Source organism: Setaria italica, chromosome VI, assembly GCF_000263155.2.
Source record: "Setaria italica strain Yugu1 chromosome VI, Setaria_italica_v2.0, whole genome shotgun sequence".
In the NCBI taxonomy this organism is placed as follows: Eukaryota; Viridiplantae; Streptophyta; class Magnoliopsida; order Poales; family Poaceae; genus Setaria; species Setaria italica.
This window is the reverse complement of record NC_028455.1, coordinates 6,334,574-6,360,870: the sequence shown is the minus strand read 5'-3', so window position 1 is coordinate 6,360,870 and position 26,297 is coordinate 6,334,574. Positions and strand designations below refer to the sequence as shown.

Here is a 26,297-nt window from a genome sequence, read left to right as displayed (position 1 = left end):
TTTTGGGTGTTACACTACCAAACATCCCATCCACACAACTCCAACTCTAAACAAAGCTAGCTCCAGCTGAAGTTGAGGAGTGGAGCATCAAAACCAGAAGTTGGAGCCATGCCAAACAGAGCCATATTACACATCAAAAGATGTAAGCTGAAAGTTAAGTGGCTATGTCTGTGAATAGGCCGTGTTTGGATTTCCTTCGATGGAGGAGTGGACACCTAGATTTGCGCATCAGCACGCTATCCCCCCCGGCACCTCCAAGTCGTGGTATCCTCCCCCATGATGTACCGCAGAGGAGCCGCACAACAGCCAAAGACCATGCAGCAATAGGTGTGGGAGGATAGAGGAAAGGGGATGGCTAAGGTGAGGAAGGCAGGGCCACTATGGTCATTGCTATGCTCAATTCACGCTAGCATGTGGTGATGAGCTCTAGACGTGAACACTGCAACGTCTCCTTCGAGACGACGAGAACTACAGTGGTCGGAATATTGCGATTCGCGACAAGTTTTAGCTGCGGCTCAACTGCATTTTACTTGCTCCTTCTCGCTGATTCTTTAAGCACCACTATCATCTTCAGCCACGTTTTGTGCGAGATAAAACGAGTCAAGTCAGTGTTTTCCACAGCAGTAGGATCTTGATGCCGCTCCACTCCAACCAAAAAAAAATGAAGCACATCATCAGATCAGTATATTCGATGTTGCTATCTGCGGAGTGCGGACTAATTCATCCCAACACCCAACTTGATTTGATCTTCAATTCCACCTTCCTCAGAATGTAGCGGCCGGCTTAGTTGACTTGGAAGTCTTGCTATAGTGAGACTTTCAATTACCGGTCACTGTTGTAGCAGTGGATGATACCAACAGCATTTGACGAAAGCCTAGTCAAGTCTCCTCAGGTGTAGCAATTGCGTACAGCTAGCCCATGGTACAGTCAAGTCTCCTCAGGTGTCGCAATTGCGAACAGCTTAGCCATGGTACTCGTAAATTAATTGATTTATTAATGGATGAAGACTTGACAGCAGCTGGAAGCTGCATAACAATCCTTTATGTATCTGCCTTGTGCCTCTTTGTAAGCCTATCATCGGCTCACGAAAGGACAAACCAGCTACGTACAGAAGAATGCATCACTGCTTGATGCGCTCTATTTTTTTAAAACGAAAAAAAAAATCCCAGATATCATGCATCTACAACATTTCTTCTCCCGGTCAGGTGGAGTATAATAGCGTTGGCATCATACAAAGTTTTGTATAATTTTTTTTCTTTTACAGTGGTTGCCTCCACCCCTGAGGAACAAGGCATTCTCCTTAACACATATTTTCCATGGCTCAGCTGTATCCCATGGTGCAAGAAGGGAGGCCACCAGGGCGAGGATGATTACACCCATGACTGCCGGGGAACAGGGTCTCAAGCTAGCAGGGAAGAACATGTACAATACAGTAAGGGAGCAACATACTATGGACATGGCTTTTAGGTTGGAGGTAACGAATGAAAAAGAAAATGGAAGTGATTGTGTGAATGATAATTATTTGTCACAATTAAATTTGCATATTAGCCTGTCCGGGCGAAGTCAGAAAAAATCTATGAGAGGACCATCCAATGATAGATGAATTATTAGGAGGTCTTGCTATAGTGAGACTTCCAATTACCGGTCACTGTCTACATAATTTTCTTTTTTGACAACGAAGTCCATATGATTGACCTCTTTGCTGGAGCAAAGACTAGGATTTTTCATATTGCAGCCAAAAAAATAAATAATTAATTAATTTATTAATGGATGAAGACTTGACAGCAGCTGGAAGCTGCATAACAATCTGTCACGCATTACTAGACTAGACAATCCTTTATGTATCTGCCTTGTGCCTCTTTGTAAGCCTATTATCGGCTCATACTGAGTTGCTATGGCTTCCATCGGCTGGGTGTTATTGCTCTTTCTTGCTCAGCTCCACACACTACTCTCCACCTCTATTGCCCACCGTGCTGATGGTGGTAACCTCACTCACCTCCCTGTCTCATTTTTGTGCCATCCAAACCAAGCTAAGGCGCTCCTCCAGCTGAAGAAGTCCTTCTCCTTCAGCAGATCCACCACCAGGCTTTCGTCATGGCGAAATGGTACCGACTGTTGTCTCTGGGAGGGTGTTGGCTGCGACCCTTCCTCTGGCCATGTCACCATTCTCGACCTCAACAACCGTCGCTTGTCAACTCATGGCTTGGACCCTGCACTCTTCAGCCTCATATCACTTCAGCGACTCGACCTTAGCATGAATGACATCAATGGAGACAACATCCGTTCTGCTGGTTTTGAGAGGTTCACTTTTTTAACCCACCTAAACCTTTCCAATTCAGGATTATATGGTCAGATACCTCCTAGCATCAGTAAACTAGTGAACCTTCTCTCATTGGATCTTTCAACATACAATACTGATTATTATTCTGGCGGTTTTTATGGTTCAAACTCTTATGATTATTATAACAATTTATGGGAATCAAGTTTTGATACCTTTGTGGCAAACCTCAGCAACTTAAGAGAGCTCTACCTTGACTCAGTGGATTTGTCTAATAGTGGAGAAGAGTGGGGCACATCTCTTGCTGCATATGTTCCTCAACTTCAGGTACTTAGTTTGGCTGATTGTCACCTGAGTGGTCCTATTCATAAAGCGTTCTCGAGACTCCATTCTCTTGTTGTGATCAACCTCCAAGAAACCTCCATTTATGCAAGTGCTGGTCCATTTCCAGAGTTCTTCATGGATTTTCCCAATTTAACCGTGCTTCAACTTTCTGGGATAAATCTTGAGGGGCGGTTACCCTCTAGACCCTTTCAATCGAAAAATCTAAGGGTCCTCGATTTGTCCTATAATATGAATCTCTCAGGCCATGTGCCAAACTTTTCTAATGCCAGCTCTTTAGAGACTTTGAGACTTGATAGGACCAACTTTGTATATGCCATACCAACGCCTTCTAGTAATTTCACGTCGTTGAAGGAGTTGGGCCTTAACAGGAATTTAATTTCTATGGATTTTCTCTCTGCATTTGGTAGACTTGAGTCTCTACACCAGTTGGACCTTGATTGTTTTTTGGATAATGAGTTGGACCACGATTTGGACTCAGGAAGCGACTTAGGTCCAATTTTCTCATGGATTGGCCAGCACAAAAACCTAACAAGTTTGGGACTCTTTGGATGTAACTTCTCTGGGGCAGTTGGAAACCTCACGGGCTTGCAAACACTTGAAATGCATGATTGCAACACATATGGCTCCATGCCATCTTCTATCGGCAACCTCACAAATTTGAGAAACTTGTATATATCATCTAGGTTTTCAGGACCAATGCCAGCTGCAATTGGTGAACTCACAAATTTGAGAAACTTGTATATCGAGGGTGCTAGGTTTTCAGGACCAATGCCAGCTGCAATTGGTGAACTCACAAATTTGAGAAACTTGTATATGAACAATCCTGGGTTTTCAGGACCAATGCCAGCTGCAATTGGTGAACTCACAAATTTGAGAAACTTGTATATCGAGGGTGCTGATTTTTCAGGACCAATGCCAGCTGCAATTGGTGAACTCACAAATTTGAGAAACATGTACCTCCAGCATTCTGGGTTTTCAGGTTCAATGCCGGCTCCAATTGGCAACCTCACTAACTTGGAAGCCATGGAAATTAGTGGTCGTCAGATTTCTGGGTTGATACCTAATGCAATTGGGCAGCTCAATAAGTTGAGATGGTTAGTTCTTCAAGATTGCAATTTTTCCGGAAGCATACCAAGCTCAATAGTTAATTTGACCCAGCTAACAATGCTGGATCTTTCTTTTAATTCTCTCAACGGTACGTAACAATACCCCTACCCACACACACACATATTTGCGATTGCAAAATGCTGTATTATCCATTCTGTGCTATTTAGTTAAAAAAAAACATAGCCCTACGCCCGACATGCCACTAGTGACAAGTTAAACCGTGACAGATGTGTGAGGTGGCCGGCGCCTCTGCTCCCTCCTTGACCAAACTACACCTGCTGGAGGGGCATGAGTCTGCTTGCTCTGGAGAAGCTAGTCAGCCGTACCCGCGCATAAAAAAGTTAGGTATATGTAGCTAGCAAATTTCTAGCTGTCACACATCATACAATTTCTCACACAAAATATGCAAATGTGCAGTATATAGGATTTGAACCAAGATTGCTCTTGTCACACCCGGTTTATTTTAATTAACAAAATATATGTAAAGGATACTTTAGAAACAAAAATAACCTATGTTGGAATTAATGCAAATTATACTTTATTTAAAAAACAGAGGTAAAACCTAATCAAGATTTATTCATAAATGTTCATGTATAAATTATACCCGTTACACACTAAACTTTAGAAAGATGAACACATCTAATCAAATTAATACATCTGTCATGTTGGGCTAAACAAAGTTTATTTAGAAAACACATTCATATTGACATTGGTCATTTTATCAATCATTTAAACATTTAACGTTTAGAAAAGCCAAACTATGTGAAACATCTAAACGTATACTTTATGATTCAAGTGGATCAAATTGTTATTGAAAACATAATCATGTTGGTATTAATCAAGCTAATATTTATTTATAAAAGCCAGTGTAAAAGCCTAATCAACTTTTATTTGGAAAAGTTGACTCAATGTTGAATATTAAAATAATTAACATTAGTTTATGAAAAACCGAGGTGTAGCTCTACTTTGCTTTTATTTAGAAAAATATATGAAGTAAGCATTAATCGAATTAACATTGATTATAAAAAGAGGTGTATAACTCTATGTAGATTTTAATTAAGGAAGACATGTTTAACAGGCATCAATAAATTAATATTAAATTTATTTTCAAAAACATGCATGATGGAAACCATCATTACTAACGTGTAATTTATGTTATCATCAACCTAACACAATAAGAACGAGGTTAAACGGAGCTAAAACAAAGGATCGATGAAACAAGCTGCAGGGGTCTAATCGTGATTAACCCTAGACAATAGGGGCTAGCAGAGAAGATTTGCAAGACACATCAAAGAGTGCTCGCGAAATTGATAAGGCTCGAGGTTAGATCTGATAAAGATTACAACTTGGTTTGATTGCAAGGATCAGATAAAGTCCATGGGGTTCACGGTACAAGGAGCAAGACATAGGAAAACTTGTAAACATTACAAGATCTCCAAGGGGCCTAATCACAAAAGCTCAAAGAGCTTCTAATGGCCATGGTGGCTGGCTTCTGACCAGCGGGATTGGGGGCAGTCCGGTCGCGAGGACGGGGATTGGAAGAGGAGGTCGAGGGGACTCTATGGAGGTGCTCACCAGCGGCGGGGTGGACAGATTCCAGTTGGAATTTTGGCTGGCAGCGGACAACAGACGGCGGCCGGATTGGCGTTGCGAGGCGAGGCAGTGTTGCTCCAGTGGCCTTTTTGGTGTAGTGGATGCCTTGGTTGGAGGCGGCCTGTCGTGGCGCAACTCTGGGAGGTGGCGGCTTGGTCTTGGGACGCCGGGGTCTGGCAGATCGAGGTGGCGGCGCAGCTCGGCTCCGGCGGTTGGCAGCGCTTGCGCGAGCAAGGGCGAGGCGCAGCACATGCACGAGTTGGGGCAGCATGGCAAGCAGGGGATGCGGCTTCGCTATTTATGGGGGCAGGGGTGGAGCCGTGGCATGCACACCCAAGTTAGTTGGGGAGGCGGTGGTGCCATACTGTGTCCGGCATGGACACCAAGAGCTGCAGGGCTCAGATGGGCCTGGCAGGCCGGCTGCTGGGCTAGAGCAGGTCGGTCCCATGAGCCCAACCTCAAGAAAAGGGGATTTCTTTCTATTTCATTTTTAGAGATGTTTCCCGTGCAAAGATAAATCTAGAAAATTCTAGATAAATCAATGAAACCACAAAAAGTACTCTAAAAAGCTAAAATCCTAGGAAAATTTATAGAGATAGTTTGGGACACGATGAATCCAAATAAAATACTTGGAACTCAAGAAAGGGATTCTAGGGCCTTATAATAAAAATATTTAGCTCTACGAAAATGACAATAGATCCTAGAAAAATTTGGAAAATTCTTAGAAGAACCTAAATGTTATAGAAACACATTTTTAAAATGTCTGCACTCATGAAACACCAAGATGCCTCGGCATGAATGCAACACACAAAGAACTAATTTATTTAATTTAGAAAAAATAACCAATCATTTTCCTATACTAAATTTCCTCTCAAGAAAATAAATGTTGAAAAAAATTAAAATTATTGAAAATTATTGTTTAATTATTATTTCTAGTCATATCCTGAAATCCAAAAAATTCATGGTACGACACGTCTCTTCACGCGTAGTTTTCTCTTTACGAAACACATATTAACTATATAAGGGATTCTTTTGATTTCACTTCTCTGAATATTGTACTATGCATTTGACACTCTAACGATCATAAATTTGAAAAAAAATATCAATTACAAATTTTTAGATCTCGTCATGCACTACAACTTTTTTGAAGAGCACATCTCCTTCCAAGGCCATTTTGGAAATCATAATTTATTTTTAAAAATAAATATAAGAAATGGTGATGAATTTTATTTGGGCTTGTAAATAGTCTTACATGAAAAGGTTATGAACTATGAAATTTTAGATGTCATCGAGCTCTATAGTTATGCTAGTAAATTTGTCTTCATTCTTCTTCATTTAAAAAAGAATATTATTTTTCTTTAAAATTGGTTGTTTACAATTTTAGAGGCAGTTGCTTATTAGGCCTGCCTCTAGAAGTCAATTTCTAGTAGTAGCAGCTTAGGTGGTGTGCCTTCCAAATTGATTTTCAGACAGTTACTTAATTATGTGGCCCACCTCTATAAATACTTGTATTTTTGGAACCCTTGCTAGAGACGGTTGTTATTAAGCACCGTTGTAAAAAAAAATAGAATGATCGTATGCACAAATGATTTTTAAAGTAGTGCTAGAGTGAAACAATAAAGAAAACTAATTGAATAAATTATTCTTACTAGCAAACAAAATATACAAAAAATTGTTACTAAAAATAAAAAATAAAAGAAGCATAAAAGATAATAAAAACGGAAACAATAAAATAAATGAAAAGTTAGAATTTCCTAGTAGAAAAGGAAAACAGAAAAGAAAACGAAACAAATAATAGAAACAAATAATAAATATAAAGGAAATAAAATAATATGCAGAATAATATAAAAGGAAATAATTAAAGAAAAGGACAAGAGAATGTAAAACCCAAAAGAATGAAGAAAGGGAAAAAAATAGAACATGGATGTTAGTTTGGTCACAACTAAACCTAACTTGGGCTAAAATTAAGTCATATTGGGCTGCTTGTGCTCCCCCCACCGCGTGCGCAGTCGCACGCCAACTTGAGGATCCCTTAGAGCATCTTCACCAGTTTTCCAATCAATTTTTCCTAATAACAAGGTAATGGAAATGTCCCAATATTTCTTTTATGGTTATTGGAAAAGTTGTTTTTGCAGTTCCCCAATAATCACAATCCAAACTACCATATTGAGATACTCTTTTTTTAGGATAAGTTAGGGTGGATTATTAGTTTTTCCTAATAACTATTGTGAAATGGAAAAAAGTAAAAAAAATCTGCTGGAACACTATTTTTTGTTAACCCTCCCAATATGGTAGTTGGATTGAGGAGTAAGGATCTCCTAACATGCTCTTAATTTGTAAAGGCATGTAACAGGTCAAGGGCATCCCTCCACCATAATATATTGCTGCAAATCAAGCAGGCTAGCCTGCGAACCCACTTATAGTCTATGCTACAGTTGCCAACATGATTCAGCCCTATATCTGGGTTAGCCTGTTTGCATCCCTAAGCGTCAGTGCTCCACACCGTGGGCCTTGCAAGCTCCAACTGCGCCCTCCTCTGCTCAGAGTAGGTGCAAGCTTGCCACTGACGCATGTGTGCACGTCTCATGCTCCTAGTAGTCATCTTGAGTTGCAATTATCCCCTAAAAGAAATATAGTTGCATTAAGGCCTCTACTATGTCGAGTGACTCTAGGAAAAAAAGTCGAGGCCCATGTGAGAAAAGTTGGTATCTGTTTTATTCTGTCACAGTGCTGCTCCTGGTTTCAACTTGGCCACTTGGGGGAGTGATTGATGCCCAAACCTCCTCTCTCCATTTCAAGCAATACTCCAAGCACACGTTGTGTGAAGGGCCTAACGAACCCACAAGCCTAACCCTGTTGCAAAATCCTCCCTTAAGGTTCCTTCTTGATGCAACAACCACACATGTCACTTCTATATGAGCTTGAGTGTTCATTTGACAGGGTAGGAAGGACAATGGAAATCTTAAATGGTATTAGGGCTCATAAAGCTTCTCATTTGCTCTAGTTTACTCTAAAAGAATTTCATTGGCGTAGTTGACACGATATACTTCTCTAACCCGGCCCTCTTATACAAAAGCTGGCAGCTTATATAGATCATTGCAAGAGCTTAAACACAACAAATGAGTTTGACACTGTGTCAAGAACTTTGGGGGAGGATTTTGCAGCGTAATGAGTAAAAATATGCATGTATTAAAAAGTTAAACAAGTTCTTGAAAAGAAATCTACAATGCTATTTTTATAAATTTATTAATTCTTGTAAACTCGAGTCTACTTATTCGTGTCAATGTCAATTCGACATTTCAACTTAACTCCAAACATTATCTAATCATAATTTAAAATAATTTAATGGTCAGATGTCATGCAAAGAGTAAAAGATGTCGAATTAAACTGAAGAAACATATATAATTACTCATGGATTTAATTTCAGATATTAACAAATTTTGATGTTAGGATTGGGATTCTATATAAGTGATCTTACCAATTCTTTTTGATGGTACAGGACTATACACCGGGTATCATAAATCATAATACCATAAAATTATGATCCATGATGGGTCCGGATCATTTCAGCTTCATGGGTCCTAGGATTATGAAATTCTATGGCCCGTAGGTGCACTAAATTCTTCCGGTAGTCCTTAAACTTGCACACACTAATCTCACCCATCCCACTATTAGCAAATTAATGTGTTGAACCAGCATGAAACCATTGCCTAACACGTGGCACAACAAAGACGAGGGGGCTGGGGAAAGTAATTTGCAACAAGTGCAAGGGTCGGCGAGGTTACCACACAAGTTTTGGCCATTTATTTTGAGACTACTAATGCAATTTTCTCAAAATAAAATAAATAAACTTGGGATATATATTTCTATGGTACGATATCATCTTTTACTTTTCTCGAGAAAGGGTCAAGTATTCATGTTCTGAACAAAATAGGAGGTAGCATCTTCTAATTTCAATTTGTAGAAGGGGAAACACTTTCTAACTTAATGTTTTCTATTGTCCTTCCAGGGGAGATTCCACCATCTATTTTCAGTCTTCCTATATTAAATCGCCTTGATCTCTCTTTCAACCAGCTTTCTGGCCCTATACAAGGCTTTGACAAGGCAGGTCCACAGTTGGAGACCGTGAGGTTCAAGAACAATGAATTGTCAGGTTTTATTCCCAAAGCCATCTTTCAACTAACAAGTTTAGTATGTATAGATGTTAGCTCAAACAACTTGATAGGTTCCGTGGACCTTGCACATTTTCGGAGATTAAATTACCTCACTGTTTTGCATCTTTCCTACAATAAGTTGCATGTCATGGCCTCAGAAGATAATAATCCAGTGGAAACCAGCTATTTGGATGGACTACATGAATTAGGGCTCGCATCTTGCAAGATAACTCAACTTCCAAGATTTTTGAGGCATGTTGACCGTATATGGTATTTGGATCTTTCATGTAATAAAATCAGTGGGGATATACCAAATTGGATCTGGGAGACGAGGGGATCTCATTTGAATCTTTCACATAACATGTTCACGGGCATGCAACTTAATTCGGATGCTGTCCCCTTCAATACACCAATGGAAGTGCTTGATCTTAGTTTCAATAGACTTTCAGGGATGATCCCTATGCCAAAATTATCAGGACAAGTCTTGGATTATTCCAACAACATGTTCTCTTCCCTTCTGCCAAACTGGACCACCTATCTTCGGGACACCATTTATCTCAGCATGTCCAAAAATAATATACACGGCCATGTATCTCCCTCAATTTGCAATGCCACAGAGCTGGATGTCCTTGATCTATCATATAACTACTTTAATGGCCCGATTCCACCTTGTTTTATAGAAAATACCCCCTTAAGTTTTTTAAATTTGAGGGAGAATCACTTGAAAGGGATGCTGCCTTCCAATATAACAACAAGATGTAATTTACAGACGATAGATTTACATGGCAATAAGATCGAAGGGAGGCTTCCTAGGGGCCTTTCTAACTGTACAGACTTGGAGGTTATAGACTTTGGAAGCAACAAAATAGCTGATGCTTTTCCTTCTTGGTTGAGGGGGCTTCCCAATCTTTCTGTACTCGTCCTGAGATCAAACCAAATGTATGGCACCATAGGTGATATTGTTGGGGACACAAAATGTGAGGAATGTTTCCCTAGCTTGCAAATTATCGATCTTGCCTCAAACAACTTCTCTGGTACTTTGAGGCCACAATGGTTCGAGCAGTTAAAGTCAATGATGGCAGAGTTTAATAGTTCTGGGAAACCTCTCGGAACTCTAGACACTATAACTATCAATAACGGAGAACATTTATATCAATATTCTGTTGAGATCATGTACAAGGGGGCAGATATGCCATTTGGAAGGATGCTGACTACCGTAACAGCAATTGACTTCTCAAAAAATAGTTTGGAGGGTACTATTCCTGAAACATTTGGAAGCCTTGTATCACTACGCGTACTGAGTCTGTCACACAATGCCTTCACTGGAAAAATTCCAGCCCAACTTGGAAGCATGACTGATTTGGAGTCACTAGACCTGTCCTGCAACCAACTCTCAGGGGACATTCCACAAGAGCTAACTGATCTCACCTTTCTTGGCTCCCTAAACTTGTCATACAATCACTTGGTGGGGAAGATACCGCAGTCACGTCAGTTCTCTACATTTGACAGCAGCTCATTTGAAGGGAATGCTGGATTGTGTGGGCTGCAATTGCCAAAATTTCCTTGTGGTAGTTCACCTCACTCTCCAGGTGTGGCACATGGGGACAAGTCATCTCGTCATATTGATGTGGTTTTGTTTCTCTTCGTTGGGCTTGGCTTCGGCGTTGGCTTTGCAGCTGCTATTGTGGTCAAATGGGACCGGTTTGGCAGATCTTTCTATTGCAAGTGCAAGAGTCTCGCGTACTTGATCACCACTAGAAGGTGATATTTTTTTTCTCTGCAAATACAGCATTATACTTTCCTGGAAGCTAAGGGAGCTATGATGAGGCACTAAGGTTTATTGCACTGTACCTAGCTTCTGTTGTATTTCTAAGCCTATTTCCATAGTCATTACTTCGGTATTGTACTTATATGTTAATCTTCCTTTCGGTACATCAAGAGTGCAGTGCTAAAGTATCTGGCCTTGCACGAAATCTGAAACTTAATTATGAAATGCGAGCTAACTTGTGTAGCTGGCCTTACACAAGTTTTTTTTTATACTGACACAAGTATTGTGCTCTGTTGTTCAATGTAAGGTGGGACACAAGTATTCCCTGCCCCCACCCAAGCAGCCGCTTCCTTTTTAATTTTTGCCATCAAGGAAATCAAGGAGGACTCACACAGTCCGAGAAAAATGTAGAGTTTCGTTTTAACCAAATTTCCCAGACGTTGAGGCTTCGTATCGCATTTCTCGGGGTACGAGGTGGAGCAGTTATGTTTGTAATATTCCATAATTTTGTAATATTTATTTAAGTGAAATTTCCAAAAATTCAAAACTTTTGTTTGAATTTTGTGCTTGTTTGAAAATGGTAGTCAAATTCTCTTCTCATCCCAAAATTCCATTTCAAAACTTGTGTGGAATGATTTGGATCTTTTTAGATTTTATTTGGATCTCGTCTAACCCTCTACCCAACCAGGCTGGCCGCAGCCAACCGGCGTGATCCTCTCACGCCTCACCCTCACCCGCCTTCGCCCCGACCCAGCCAGCCTGGCCTGCTCCGCCGCCTCGCCTGCGCAGCCTGGTGATCAGCCCAGCAGGCCTCCTAACCGGCCAGCTGGCCCAGCCCGCACATTGCTGCCCGCGCCCCGCTCTCCCTCTCTTTCTCTCTCGCCGCCGCGCTGGACCCGCCCATCAGGTGCCCTTGTTCCTCTTCCTTCTTCCTCCAGCCGTACCGCTCACGCGCGCCTCCCCGTCCGTGCTGGCACACACTCCCACATGGGAGCGCGCACCCGTGACCTCGCCCGCGCCCTTGCTTTTGCGCTAGCGACCTCGAATGGCCGCCACACCACCCGTACCGTGCGCTGCCGCATCCCGGCTGTCCACGTCGCCAGCGCCACGCCCCCAAACCCAAGCGCGCCGCCGCACCCTCCCTTCGGAACCCTAGCCGCCTCTCCGCTATAAGTAGAGGCACCCGGGGCCTCTTGTTGCCATCCACCCAGGGCTTCACCCTTGCGCCGCCAGCCACCCGAGTGAGAGAAGGGGGAAGGAGCAGAAGAGGAGGGAGGAGGAGGAGAAGAGGAGGAAAGGGAAGAAGGAGGTGAAGTAGAGGAGAAGAAGAAGAAGAGGGGCCATCTGAGGGAGGAGCCAGAGCTGTCGACCGCCGCCCGACAGTGCCCGCCTTCGCCATCTCCCCGCAGTGAGCCTCGCTACCCCTCTCTTTCCTCTTGTTTCCTTGTCATATGACCTTCGAGCCGCCATAGGAGCGCCACTGCTCACCTCGCCGCTAGCCACTGTGGGCCTAGGACACCGGGACCCTGCATGTCACCGCGGTCGTGCCGTGGTCGGGGACTGCCCCATGCCCATGCGCACGCACAGCTGGCGCGCTGCACCACGACGTCATAGGCGCAGTCACCGCCACGCCCCGCCACGCCACGTCGCCACAAATCAGGCCTACGCCACACCCGTGGCCACATGCGGGTGGCACACAGGATCCAGTTGACACACCGGATCCTGACCAGCTGGGGACGGCCACGTGGCAGTGCCATGTCGACTAGATGGCCACGTGGCTGCCACGTGGAGTCACGAGGCGATGACGTGTCCGAGGCCCAAGCCCACTGGTGGCCCATTGGCAGGGCCCACTGACCTGTGGGGCCACTGCTGATCGGTGGGACCCAGTTGACAGTCAACGTTGACCAGGTCATCGTTGACTGACCGGGTCAACGTTGACCGTTACCGGTCTGACATTAGCAGACATGTGGCACACTCTCGTGCTGCCATGTGGCAAAACCAGGCACTGACACGTGTCACCATAATAATAATTTTTTTCTGAAATTATTTAAACGATTAAATAAATCCTTTAATATTTAAGAATTCATAACTAATTCATTTTTACTCTGAAAAATATGAAACCATTTGCATTAAATTCATAAAATCAAGCCCGTGTTGTTTGTAACTAGTTTGGTATTATTTGGATCTTCTAAATTTAGCATTCTTGGAATTTTTGCCTAGATGTAATGCCGTTTAATTTACTTTACATCGTATCTCGTTCTGTTCAGACCCGAGCTACGACCCGAAAGACCCTCAAGACTCCGACTACGTTGAGGAAGATCCAAACGACTACGGGCAAGCCAATGTATAGTTGCTAGTGCTTTATATCACTTCCAATCATATAGATCCTGTGCATGCTTAGTTGTTAGCGCTTTATTTATGATGCTTAATGATGTTGGATTGTATAGCTAATGTTTTTAGCCATGCCTTGATAATTTTTTATCATGTTTTCCTTCTTACCTACTTTTGTGGACTAGCTACAGACCCCTAGCTAGTCCACCGCTCATATATCCATATACATGCTTTTGAGTTATGGATGGGCGTGCCATGGTTTTGGTGATAGGATTTCTTAAACACTCTCATGTGAGTTTTGGGTAAGTGTGACTCCTTGATGTATTTTGGTAGGAGCGAGCCATGGTTGGTACTGAGGAGTGCCTTGCCGAGAGAGAGCATTATGGACTCTCTCTCTACCCCATACTTGTGGCGGGTACCTTGTTTGTTACTGAGGAGCAGGTGGCATACTTGTACGTTGCAGGTGCTTCAGCACATACTTGTGGAGTAGAGTGCTCGCTCTCAGCCGCTTAAGGATCGAGTCATTTACCACCAGCCACAACTGCTATTTTACGTACATACCGCTCACTTACGTTATGGGCGAGGTTCGGTCTGAGACTATTGGTGGATAGTGCTTAGCCTGTAGGCGGATTGGAGGATCGTGTAAGGAGTTCGAGGTGTTGGCCTGCTCTGACCAGACTGCACCCCGGCGTGGGTAGATTTCACAGCTTCGAGGTCCTCACTGGTGACGGCATGCCCTGCAGCTGAGGAAGGTTCCAGACTTGAGGAAACAAGAGAGAGCTATCCACCTACTAGAGCTCCGGCTGTTAGGTGGGGTTTGGACGGATCACTACCGTTCAAGCTCCATCCATGCAGGTACAGTTGTACAACCTCTGCAGAGTGTATAAAGCTATAGCTAAAGTCCATATCCACTAGTTATGGACAGTGCTATTGACTACCGCTACCTCTGACTAGACTTTGCTTATTCTTCTACCTCCCCTTTTTGAGATAGGCTGGAGTTTGCCATTGAGATGTGAGGGAAGGGAGCTCTCACATCGACTAGTGTGTTGGATGCTGGACCCATGGGCGAAGGATCTGGTGATTTGTGCCAACTTCCTTATTTGAGGTGTTGACCTCGAAGATGGTAATGCTTTGCTGCTTCCTTGATTGATGCTGCTGTTGCATACACCTCTACAACCATATATAGGTTTTACTCATGCATATAGTATAATTCCCCCATTTCCTTAGCTTGCTCCTTTTGGGAGTTGACATGGCCTACCCGCTTCTCGAGTAGATGGTGGCTTTTTAGGGTCGGAGCCCGACTACGACTTCGACAATGATGGATAGGAAGACTAGGGATGGTCCTTCGCTCGAGTCGCCTCTGGAGATGGAGTTCGCCGTAGCTTACGCTTTCGCTGCATAGATATTTTACCTTTCTGATTCAATCCTGATGGACATGTTCTGGCATGTACCGAAGAGATGTACTTGTTACTTATGATATTTATGATATGGTACTATGTTGTTGCTTTATATTTCTATGTTGGTATGAATTTGTACTATCTGAGACATGGATTCGCACGTGATAGCCTCCTAGAACTATCACGGAGGTGCGTAGGCTTGAATTCTCAGAAATGAAAATTCAGGTCCATTTCAATGTTGGTCCACCATTCCAAGGTATTGTAGCTTTGTTCCCATTCCAGTGGGTGTAGTACTGGCTGCTTTGTCTAAATAGCCACGAGGACTCCAAATTTTCCTAGTGAATCTGCACTTGGCCAGCAGGTGAAGAGAGAATTCCATTATCTGTTTATAGAGGGGGCAAGCTGGGCTATGAGGCCATCCTCTTTGAGCAAGCCGATCCAAAGTCCAAGCATGGTTATGAAGGATTAATCACACGAAGAATTTGCATTTAGGAGAGGGGCAAGAAGTCCAGATTGCGCAGATTTGTGTTTTTTTGGTGAAGTTAATGAATTGCACTCTATAGGCTGAAGCCATCGTGTACCCGCCAGTGTGAGAAAATTTCCATATCATGCTGCGGACAGAGTTGTTATCTGTTACTATAGATTGAGGAGAATTAATAGATAGCAAAGCAGCGCAGCAAGTGTCAGTACGATGGAATCTGGAATCCGGCTTGACTAGGTGACGCTGAACTCGTGTATCATTCATCCCGTTCATGAGTGTACTTTTCTAAGAACACCCTTGCCTTTCCCTCCCTGCCTTCCTTTTCCACAAATTCAAGCACTTTGATAATTATTTGGAATTTAACTAAACTTCTAAGAGATTTATAGTGAGACTCTAGGTCTTTGAAGACATTGTTCTTGATTCAATCCTGTCCCGATACTAAGTAACCCACAGCCTAAGGCCTTACTAACTTCTTTGAGATTGATATCTCAAATCATGTCCCTTCTCTTTGAAGATCCACCAACCACATTCAATAAGATAGAGATATTGTTAAAAAATTCAGCAATGCCTGTATGCTTTCTAGCAACAGCTACAACCACTAATTGAAGTTAATGGGCAAAGCAACGGAGATAATATGCACTACTATTTTCTCTCATGATCAAAGATTTTAAGCCATTGAACTCACCTTGCGTATTGCTAGCACCAACAAAGCTCTCGTTCACAAATCCACATTTATCAACATATCTTAACACCACTGCCAATTGCTCTTTGAAAGAGACATCTCTAGACTCATCAACTAGCAAGCAAAATACATCTTTCCCAATGTCTCCAAGGATAGAATGTAAAATATCATCTGCAAAACAGTTGATGATGTCTTTCCGTATGTCAGCAGATACCAAAATACTATTATATGCAGCATCAATTGTCAATGCCTTGGCTAAAGCTGCATCATGTTGAGCTAAGCAATCATAAACTTCCCTGTAGTTCCCTTTGTTTAAGGATGTCTTTGATTCATCATGCCCCCGGAAAGGTAGTCCTTGCTTGAGTAGCAATCTGATAGTATCAATTGCATCATTAAGTCGAACAAAATATGCATTCTTAGAACTCTCAAGCTGTTCATGTAACTTAACATCAATGTGCTATTCTCTTTTCAACATATCATCACATTTTTTTCGTTGCTACATTGTGATAGCTGTCAACACTGCCAACATGCTCCTTTAATCTTTCTTTATTATACCAATTATTCCAACCATCTAAAATAAATGACTTGTACCCAGCCTCCTTCTTAGTGGGGTCTCTAAACAAGAAACAGGTAAAACAGTAGGCTCTATCGGTAGACTCACTGTACTCAAGCCAGTTTCCAAATTCATCAAACCATTCAAGATTAAACCTTCAATTTTTATCCCCAATCCGAGTAGATGAAAAATTAAGAGTGCGAGCTGACAAGGCTCATTTGCCAAGTACATTCTTCTTACCGATTCTCTAAGATTAGGGTGACAAGAACGTATTTCTTCTCTTTTACCAGGATGAAGTTGGATCTCCTCCTCCCAATCGATATCTTCTGGAGCTGGTGGTATTGGATTAACATTAATATTGTTGTTTTGCTGATGAGAATTACCAAAAATTGTTAGCATCATCTGGCGCTTTTCTTTTTAACCATCTTTCCATAAACACACATATAACACATTTTTTTAAAATGTCAGTTACATTAATGCTTCTCATGTTCATCTGTTCAAGAATCAAGGGAAGAAAAATAAATGATTAATTGACCAAACACCCATAAACTTACTTGACATGATTTTTGTTTATTTCTTGAGTCTCAAATCTCAATGAATCCTTCCTAAGTTCCTTCTCCTTTGCCCTTTCATTGCAATTTGTAGAAGTAAAACCCCAATTGCAAACCCTAACCCTACAATTCAATTGAATATAGGAGAATAAGTAACCATGAAATTGAAACACTAACGGATTACTTCAAAGAAGCTGATTGGCACAAAAGCACATGTGAGAAAAATAATTGTGTACCATTCGAGTGGAGTGGGCTTGAGCAAAAGGGGAGGCTAGAAGAATGTGCAGTGCAACAATGGAGAGAAACAAAAAAATAGGAGTTGATGATGATCGCTTAAGGTTGGGGGTGCTGATTCCGGCGAGGAGACGTACCGCAGCGACTGGAGATGGTGCGACACGGCGACGCGCGAGTGCCGCCTCCCTCTCTTCCGCCGCCTTTCTACGATGAGTTCTCACGTTTGGGCGAGCGAGCGGGCTTCGCGGACGATTGTTTCGTGTTCTCCGTGAGGACTTGTCACGTGCAACGCACGCGGGCGGATGCGGCAGGCCCGCAGCTGCATGCACCTATAGTGCATCGTGGGCTTGATGGGTTGCTGAAAGCTGGCCTATGCTAACTGCTGGGCTGCAGGTTGTTGGTGGGCCAGACAGTGGTGCACGAAATTGGAGGTTAGGGAGTGCACAAGTGGTAAAAATTAGTTACTAATCACTCGGCTAGCCCAATGTAGCTTTGCCCCTGCTTTTCTTGTCCACTGTGCTGTTGCAAACCGAAGAAGCCATTGACGACCTCTGTCTTGTGATGGAGAGGTTTGGAGCTGGACAGCCAGCAGGTGCCAGGTGTACTGGTGGGTAAGCCTGGCGCCGATGGGTGTTGCCGGAAAGCATGGATCCCTGTCCTGTGCTGTACAGTGCACGGTCAGGCTCGCGAACGCTTGCTTGCTGTCCGCGGGCGACCGTTTCAAGCTGCTGGGGGAGAAATGCTTTTGAGTAGCCGTCTTCTTCGCAGCCAAGGCACGAGGCCTCATCAGTTTGCAGCCAACAAAACCACCACCGAGGAGGCCCCGGAACTTGCACTCGGCCCAACCGGCCCAAGATACAACACAAGCCGCACCCGGTTGCCAGGTCCATTCCTTCACAGCTCACGCCTTTTGGCCTTTCCTCTCCTAAACCTACCAGTCTTGCACTCGCCGGCCGCCGGCGGCAGGCAGGAAGAGATGGTGGTCCACGCCCGCAGCCGCAACGAGCCCCTGCGATCCTAGCTTATCCCGATGAATAATGGATCTCTTAGTTACTCCGCCGGCCTCAAGACAGCTCGATCAAGTTCGATGGAACCCAAGACAGGACCGATCGAAGAAACCAACGCCGGAGGGATCATCGATGAAACCGAAGCAAATCTGCAAATGCAATACCGATTGCCCAGATCGGCAGGGCATGCAACCATGTAGCTAGATATATCCAGCGCCATTCCACGTTGGGTGCACACGCAATTTGATCCTACACCTCTCTGCCCGATCTCTCTTACGATCCCTCCGGTGAAAATCACCAGTCCGGTGTTGGGAGGGCGAAGGCCAGTAATCGGTGGCACCATCATCAGGTAATCGCTCCCTTCTGCCCCTGTGCCAAGCAGGAGGAAGAGGAGGAGGAGCACCATCATCACGACTTCACGAGCAGCTCCACCAACGCACCAAGATCTAGGAGCGCGCGCGACCATGGACACCGTGCAAGGCATCCTGTCATTCGGGATGAGCATGAGCCAAGCGCCGACCCAGCTGGAAAACGAGCTGGACCAACTCAAGACCAAGCTGCTCATCAGTCGCAGCGAGTGGGGCATGGTGGAGGCCCATCTCTTGCAGCACAAGTACACCACCTACGACGCCGAGGACCTCCACCGAGAGTTCGAGGACCAGGCGCTGCGGCACAAGATTGAGGACGCCAGCCGGAGCAGGGCAGGTCAACTCGTGTCATCATCCTCTCTGAATATTGCCAAACATCTCGTCCATGCTAGCAGTAAAAAGGATAAGGGACACCAAAGATCAGCTCCACAAGGTTATGGCTGAAGTTAAAGAAGTGCTATGCTTGATTGGTCTTGATCGTGTTCAGCCAGTGCAGGTCATGCATGCCAACAACGAATGAACTCATCACCGCGTGACACGGAAAGGGATCAAGTGATGGAGATGCTGGGTGTGACTCTGACGATTGATCGTGCTGCCGAAATTAATCAGGTGATCTCACAAATGGGCATGCCACTCACTATGGGCAGTACATCTGCAGGGTCTAAAGGAAAAGGCACAGAAGCAGCAAGTCATGACGCCATCGCATCTACATCCAAAGCCAAGCGACTTAACTTTGACAGTAACAGCAGTGCAGGGCTTGCTGAGACTGCTAACTGTGGCAATGTTTCTGTCTTGCCAATTTTTGGCATTGGCGGGATGGGGAAGACCACCCTGGCTCAGCTCATCGACAGTGATGAAAGAGTGAAGGCCACTTTACTGTAAGGATACGGGTCTGTGTTTCGGACCTGTTTGACATTGAAAGGATGAAAAAGGAGATCATCATCCAGCCAAACTTCGACTTGTCTTGTGGTTTGGGTGTTCTTGAAGCAGATCTGTGGCACATGCTGAAGATCCAAAAGTTCCTTTTGGTGCTGGATGATATTTGGGAAATTACCACAATGGGAGTCTTTTTATGCACCGTTGAAGAATGGACTTGAAGGTAGCATGATCTTAGTGACTACAAGACACAAAAACATTGCTCAGAATGTCACCGCATGGTCCAAATGCAGTTGTAAGCCTCTCCAGCTCGAAGGATTGCCCGCTGGTGTATTTTGGGAATTTTTCAAGAAATGTGCGTTTGGTAAAGAGTGCCCAGAGTCATATCCTCGCTTACAAGAGATTGGTCAGAGCATTTCCTCTAAGTTGCATGGTACTCCTTTGGCTGCCAAAACTCTCGGACGCTTGTTGAATAGTAATCTGACTGAGCAACATTGGAGGACTATCAAGGACAGTGAATTATGGGAGCAAGAACAAAAACATAGCGACATATTACCAGCACTTCGACTGAGCTACTTGTACCTCCCAACTGAACTTAGGAGATGCTTTGCATTTTGCTCCATATTTCCGAAAGATTATAGCTTCAAAAGACATGAGATCGTTGACATTTGGGTGGCAGAGGGCTTTGTTTCACCACAAGTGAGCAAGCGTCTTGAAGATGTCGGGATGAAGTATTTGGATGATTTGAGAGGCAGGTGTCTTTTCCAAACTGATCCAAAGTTCCCTAATCAAGATAAATACGTAATGCATGACCTGATCCATGATACTGCGCAGTATGTTTCTATCCATGAATGTTTCTCGATGAAAGATTTGAGCGGAATGACAAATAAACCTCGCCACATGTCAATCGAGGTGGATGGTACGTAAGTCCTTGGGCACAATGACAAACATTCAAAATTTGAACAAACTGCGTTCACTTAGGTTTGGTACCGAATTGGATGTTGAGATCACCTGGTTCAGTCAGCTTTCTAACATCCTGTTTTTGAGCCTAAAAGGTTGCAAGCTGAAAAGTCTACCCCAAAGCATATGTGGGTTGAATAGCCTCCGATATCTTGATATATCCTACAGCAATATAAATGAAGTGCCATCGAAATTCTGGTGCCTTAACAGCCTACAAGTTGTTGTTGCATTTGGTTCATGTCTGAGAACAATTCGTCAGGATGTAACAAAGCTAATCAACTTGCGTCAACTAGCACTTCCAGTAAAAGCCTCTATTGACTTATTAAAGGAACTTGAGATATTTCACAGTCGAAGCACGGAGGGGGGCAATTGGTGAGCTGAAGGGCATGAATCAGCTTAGCGGAATGCTATGCATTAATTCTATTCATACTGTGAGGAGCAAGGAACAGGCTGCTGAGGCTAGACTCGTTGACAAGAAATACCTCAAGGAAATAGAGCTGAACTGGCGAACTAATCCCAGAGTTTTCGAGCCGACACCACGTGAGAATGAAGTGATCGATGGCTTGTGCCCTCATGAGAGAATTGAATGTCCATGGCTTTTGGGGTGATAGCTTACCAAGTTGGTTTAATCCAAAAGACCTACAAAACTTAAGCTTCCTTTTTAATTTTTGCCACCAAGGAAATCAAGGATGACTCACACAGTCCGAAAAATCTAGAGTTTCGTTCTGACCAAATTTCCCAGATGTCGAGGAGTGTTAAGCTTCGTATCGCTTTTCTCGGGGTACGAGGTGAAGTGGTTATGTTTGTAATATTCCAGAATTTTGTAATATTTATTTAAGTAAAATTTCCAAAAATTTAAAACTTTTGTTTGAATTGTGTGCTTGTTTGAAAATGGTAGTCAAATTCTCTTCTCGTCCCAAAATTCCATTTCAAAACTTGTGTGGAATGATTTGGATCTTTTTAGATTTTATTTGGATCTCATGTTTGAGTGTGTGTTTGAATTTTGAATTTGATTCAACACTCCAACTAAATCTAAATCTAAATAAAAACAAAACCTATCTAACCCTCCTAACCAACCAGGCTAGCCGCAGCCCACCGGCCTGGCCCGCTCGCGCCTCACCCTCACCTACCTTCACCCCGGCCTAGCCAGACAGCCGGCCTGGCCTGCTCAGCCACCTCGCCCGCGCCGCTCAGCTGCCTCGCCCGCGCAGCTCAGTGACCAGCCCAGCAGGCCTCATAACCGGCCAGCTGGCCCAGCCCGCAGTCGCCACCCGCGCCCCGCTCTCCCTCTCTTTCTCTCTTGCTGCTGCACCGGACCCACCTGTGAGGTGCCCCTGTTCCTCTTCCTTCTTCCTCCGGCCGTACCGCTCACGCGCGCCTCGCGTGCGCACCCATGACCTCGCCCGCACCCTTGCTTTTGTGCTGGGAGCCTCGGATGGCCGCCACGTCACCCGCACCATGCAACACCACATCCTAGCCATCCACATCACCGACGCCACGCCCCCAAACCCTAAAGTGCTGCCGCAACCTCCCTCTGGAACACAGCCGCCTCTCCGCTATAAGTAGAGCCGCTCGGGGCCTCTCTTCGCCATCCACTCGGGGCTTCGCCCTTGCGCCATCGACCACCCGAGTGAGAGAAGGGGGAAGGAGTAGAGGAGGAGGGAGGAGTAGGAGATGAGGAGGAAAGAGAAGGAGGGGAAGTAGAAGAGAAGAAGAAGAAGAGGGGCCGTCTGAGGGAGGAGCCTGAGCTGTCGACCACCGCCCGACGCCGCCCAATTTCACCGTCTCCCTGCAGTGAACCTCGTTGCCCCTCTCTTTCCTCTTGTTTGCTTGTCGTATGCCCAGCCTTCGAGCCACGGTTGTAGTGCCGCCGCTCGCCTCGCTGCCAGCCACCGCGGGCCCGGGACCCCGCACGCCGCCGCGGTCGTGCCGCGGCCGGGACTACCTCCTGCCCGCGCACACGTGCAGCAGCCGCGCCGTGACGTCGCGCCACACCATGACGTCGTGGGCACAGTCACCGCTGTGTCGCAGCCAATCAGGCCTGCACCACACCCATGGCCACACGCGGGTGGCGCGCGGATCCCGGCCAGCTGGGGACGACCACGTGTGCGCCATGTGGCAGTGCCACGTGGCTGCCACGTGGAGCCACGAGGCGTTGACATGTCCGAGGCTCGGGCCCACTGGTGGGGCCCTGTTGACCGGTCAACGCTGACGTTAGCTTGGCGTTAGGAGACACGTGGCGCACTCTTATGCTCCCACATGGCACAACCAAGCGCTGGCACATGTCACTGTAATAATAAATATTTTCTAAAATTATTTAAATAATTAAATGAATCCTTTAATCTTAAAAAATTCATAACTAATTCATTTTAACTGCGAAAAATATGGAACCAGTTGCATTAAATTCGTAAAATGGAGCCCGTGTTGTTTGTAACTAGTTTGGTGTTATTTGGATCTACTAAATTTGGCTTTCTTGGAGTTTCTTCCTAGTTGTAATGCCATTTAATTTACTTTATGTCATATCTTGGTCTGTTCAGACTCGAGCTACGACCCAGAAGACCCTCAAGACTCCGACTATGCCGAGGAAGATCCAAACAACTACGGACAAGGTGTCATGCCACTCCCAATCACATAGATCATATGCATGCTTAGTTGCTGGTGCTTTATTTATGATGCTTGATGATGTTGGATTGCATAGCCAATATTTTTAGCCATGCCTTGATAATTTTGTATTCTGTTTTCCTTGTTACCTACTTTTGTGGACTAGCTACAGACCCCTAGCTAGTCCACCGCTCATATATCCATATACATGCTTTTGAGTTATGGATGGGCATATGCCACAGTTTCGGTGATAGGATTCATTGAACACTCTCGCTTGAGTTTTGGGTGAGTGTGACTCCTTGATATGTTTTGGCGGGAGCGCCATGGTTGGTACTAAGGAGTGCCTTGCTAGGAGAGAGCATTCTGGACTCTCTCTATACCCCGTACCTGTGGTGGGTACCTTGTTTGTTACTGAGGAGCAGGTAGCGTACTTATATGTTGCATGTGTTTCGGCACATACTTGTGGAGTAGAGTGCTCGCTCTCAGCCGCTTAAGCACTGAGTCAGTTTACCACTAGTCACAGCAACTATTTTACGTAGATACCGCTCGCTTACGTTATGGGCAGAGTTCGGTTCGAGACTAGTGGTGGATAGTGCTCAGCCTCTAGGCAGATTGGAGGATCATGTAATGAGTTCAAGGCGTTGGCTTGCTTTGACCAGACTACACCCCGGCATGGGTAGGTTTCATAGCTTCGAGGTGCTCACTGGTGACGGCGTGCCCTGCAGCTAAGGATGATTCCAGACTCGAGGAAATATGACAGAGCTATCCACCTACTAGGGCTCCGGCTGTTAGGTGGGGTTTCGACGGATCGCCACCGTTTAGACTCCATCCGTGTGGGTATAGTTGTACATCCTCTGCAGAGTGTATAAAGCTGTAGCTATAATCCGTGTCCACTGGTTATGGACAGTTCTGTTGACTACCGCTATTTCTGACTAGACTTTGCTTATTCTTCTACTTGGGTTTGAGCTGTCAGTGTCAACGGCTCACCGGACTGCCGCCAGAAGGGCTGTGTGTGAGGTGCATGCGCAGCTCCGTGACAGGTTGGCTCAGACTCCCTACCGTTGCCTAACCAGGGCTTGCCGTGGGCTGAGGGATTTCGAGAGTTTAGTCCATCAGTACTACGAGGACGCATATGCAGAGCCCAACGAGAAGTTTTGCGTGGCCTCCCGCTGTATTCACGCTCAGGACTTGGCGCTGTTCTGGAATGACAGAGAGGTGGAGGTACTTCACAATGGTTGGGACAACTGCATCGGTACCAACGCCATACTTGAGGGCAAGATAATGGGACTTGAGCACTATTTGACTGACCTGGACCGGATGAACCGTCGCCTGTAGCACGAGGTGGACACTGCACCGGACACCTACGACAAGAGGGACTCGCTGAGGATTGTCACGCTGGAGGTGAGAGTTGTTCGGATGGAGGAGGCACTGAAGGCTAGGGACAGGGTGATAGAGGAGAAGAACGCCTTGCTCAAGAAGAAGGAAGAGCTGATTGATACATTGGATGCCACACTGGTCACCAAGAATGGAGTCATTGAGCAGCAGGAGGCAATGGGATCATTCGGGTCATCAACTGTGCTACGGAGAAGTTAGCTAAGGTATAGTACCCCTAGCCTTGTCTTTGTTACTACGTCAAACTTGAATGAAGCTTCATTTGCACAAATCTGTACATCAGTTGCTTACCTGACAGATACCATCTATGATATCCGATCCAGAAGGTCATTTGAATTTGGTTTGATTAAGGAATTGTCTGTTTGCTATGCATTAATACCACTAGCAAACTGTAACTTTTGCTCACAGAAGATTCTGGTTTTTGGATACTTCAGCATGTCCGTTATAGTCAAGACACGTTCAACCTAGTGTATCTATTTTGGCGTTATACATATAGTCACGAGACAGGGCATGCCAATAAATACTATCCTATCCTATGAATTAGACTGTGCACGTGTTTATTTGTTATTTCTGTTTATGGAATTCTACAGAGCTTTGCTGGCCATGGTGACTCAATAAATGAGATAAGGACTCAAGCGTTGAAGCCTTCGCTCATCATTTCTGCAAGCAAGGTTAGCAGATAACCTGTTCTTAGGCTGAATGTACTTTGTTATAATTGTTCTGACACTGTTTCATATGGCATTATTCATTATTGAATAGGATGAATCTGTTAGGCTATGGAATGTCCATACAGGGATCTGCATCTTGGTATTTGCTGGAGCTTGAGGTCATCGCAATGAAGTGTTGAGTGTTGTAAGTAGCTCCTGCCTCCTCTTATGGTATTGTTTCAGAATATTACTTGCTCAAAGTGCCCTGAAGCTACCACTCTTTCAGCTTCTGATGTTACTATTTGTTATTGAGCATTACATCAGGGATAAATATAGTCCTGGTGACTACTACGGCTTTTGTACTTCCATTACGTTAGGCATAAATGTACTGACCAAAATACATTATTTTGGCTGAAGGACTTCCACCCTAGTGATATTGAGCGTTTTGCAAGTTGTGGCATGGACAACACTGTGAAAATCTGGTCAATGAAAGGTTGGAAAACTACTTCAAAGTAGCATCATGTTTACATTTGCATGCTGCATATCATTGATAGAGTTTCCCAATGTTGTCACAGAATTTTGGCAATATGTTGACAAATCATATTCCTGGACTGACCTTCCATCAAAGTTTCCAACAAAATATGTCCAGTTTCCGGTATGTTTAGCATCTATAATCATCTTAGATCTATTCCTTTGCAAACTACTGTTGGTGTTTAATCCTCATGCCATCAAACCAACCTGTTTCTTTCCTTGCAGGTGTTGATTGCTGCAGTACACTCTAACTATGTTGATTGTACAAGATGGCTTGGTGACTTCATCCTGTCAGAGGTGAAATTCCTTCCCTTAAATGGATACAAATTGCTGCTATAGTAGTAGTACAGTCGTCATTCTTTTGATGCTTCAAAATACCACTGTATCTGGATCCTGTATTCTTGTACTGTGCATGGGTTCAGTCTTTCAACCTTTTTTTTC

General features: G+C 44.5%; 1 protein-coding gene, 2 long non-coding RNA genes and 1 pseudogene across 4 annotated transcripts; 3 read left to right on the top strand and 1 right to left on the bottom strand.

Moving 5' to 3' along the window:
* Positions 1-1,818: 1,818 nt before the first annotated feature.
* On the top strand, positions 1,819-9,326 carry LOC101776394 (probable leucine-rich repeat receptor-like protein kinase At1g35710). 2 transcript variants are annotated; one of them, XM_022827552.1, is made up of 2 exons: positions 1,819-3,818; positions 8,823-9,326. In XM_022827552.1, the coding sequence occupies exons 1-2, from the start codon at positions 1,895-1,897 to the stop codon at positions 8,849-8,851; spliced, it is 1,953 nt and encodes a 650-aa protein (XP_022683287.1). In that variant the 5' UTR covers positions 1,819-1,894; the 3' UTR covers positions 8,852-9,326. The 2 variants fall into 2 exon arrangements, with proteins under 2 accessions (XP_022683287.1, XP_004972906.1); XM_004972849.4 differs by lacking the exon at positions 8,823-9,326 and adding an exon at positions 3,958-4,075 and having other exon boundaries at positions 1,820-3,818.
* A 524-nt stretch (positions 9,327-9,850) lies between these two features.
* On the top strand, positions 9,851-13,595 carry LOC111257688 (annotated as a pseudogene).
* Positions 13,596-16,384: 2,789 nt separating this feature from the next.
* On the bottom strand, positions 16,385-17,305 carry LOC111257597. The gene is made up of 3 exons (XR_002678122.1): positions 17,244-17,305; positions 16,930-17,021; positions 16,385-16,507 (listed from the first exon to the last, which is right to left on the bottom strand). It is a non-coding gene; the product is annotated as an uncharacterized LOC111257597 (long non-coding RNA).
* A 7,538-nt stretch (positions 17,306-24,843) lies between these two features.
* Positions 24,844-25,981, top strand: LOC105913514. The gene is made up of 5 exons (XR_001164372.2): positions 24,844-24,884; positions 25,269-25,349; positions 25,438-25,530; positions 25,743-25,818; positions 25,901-25,981. It is a non-coding gene; the product is annotated as an uncharacterized LOC105913514 (long non-coding RNA).
* The last annotated feature ends 316 nt before the right edge of the window (positions 25,982-26,297 follow it).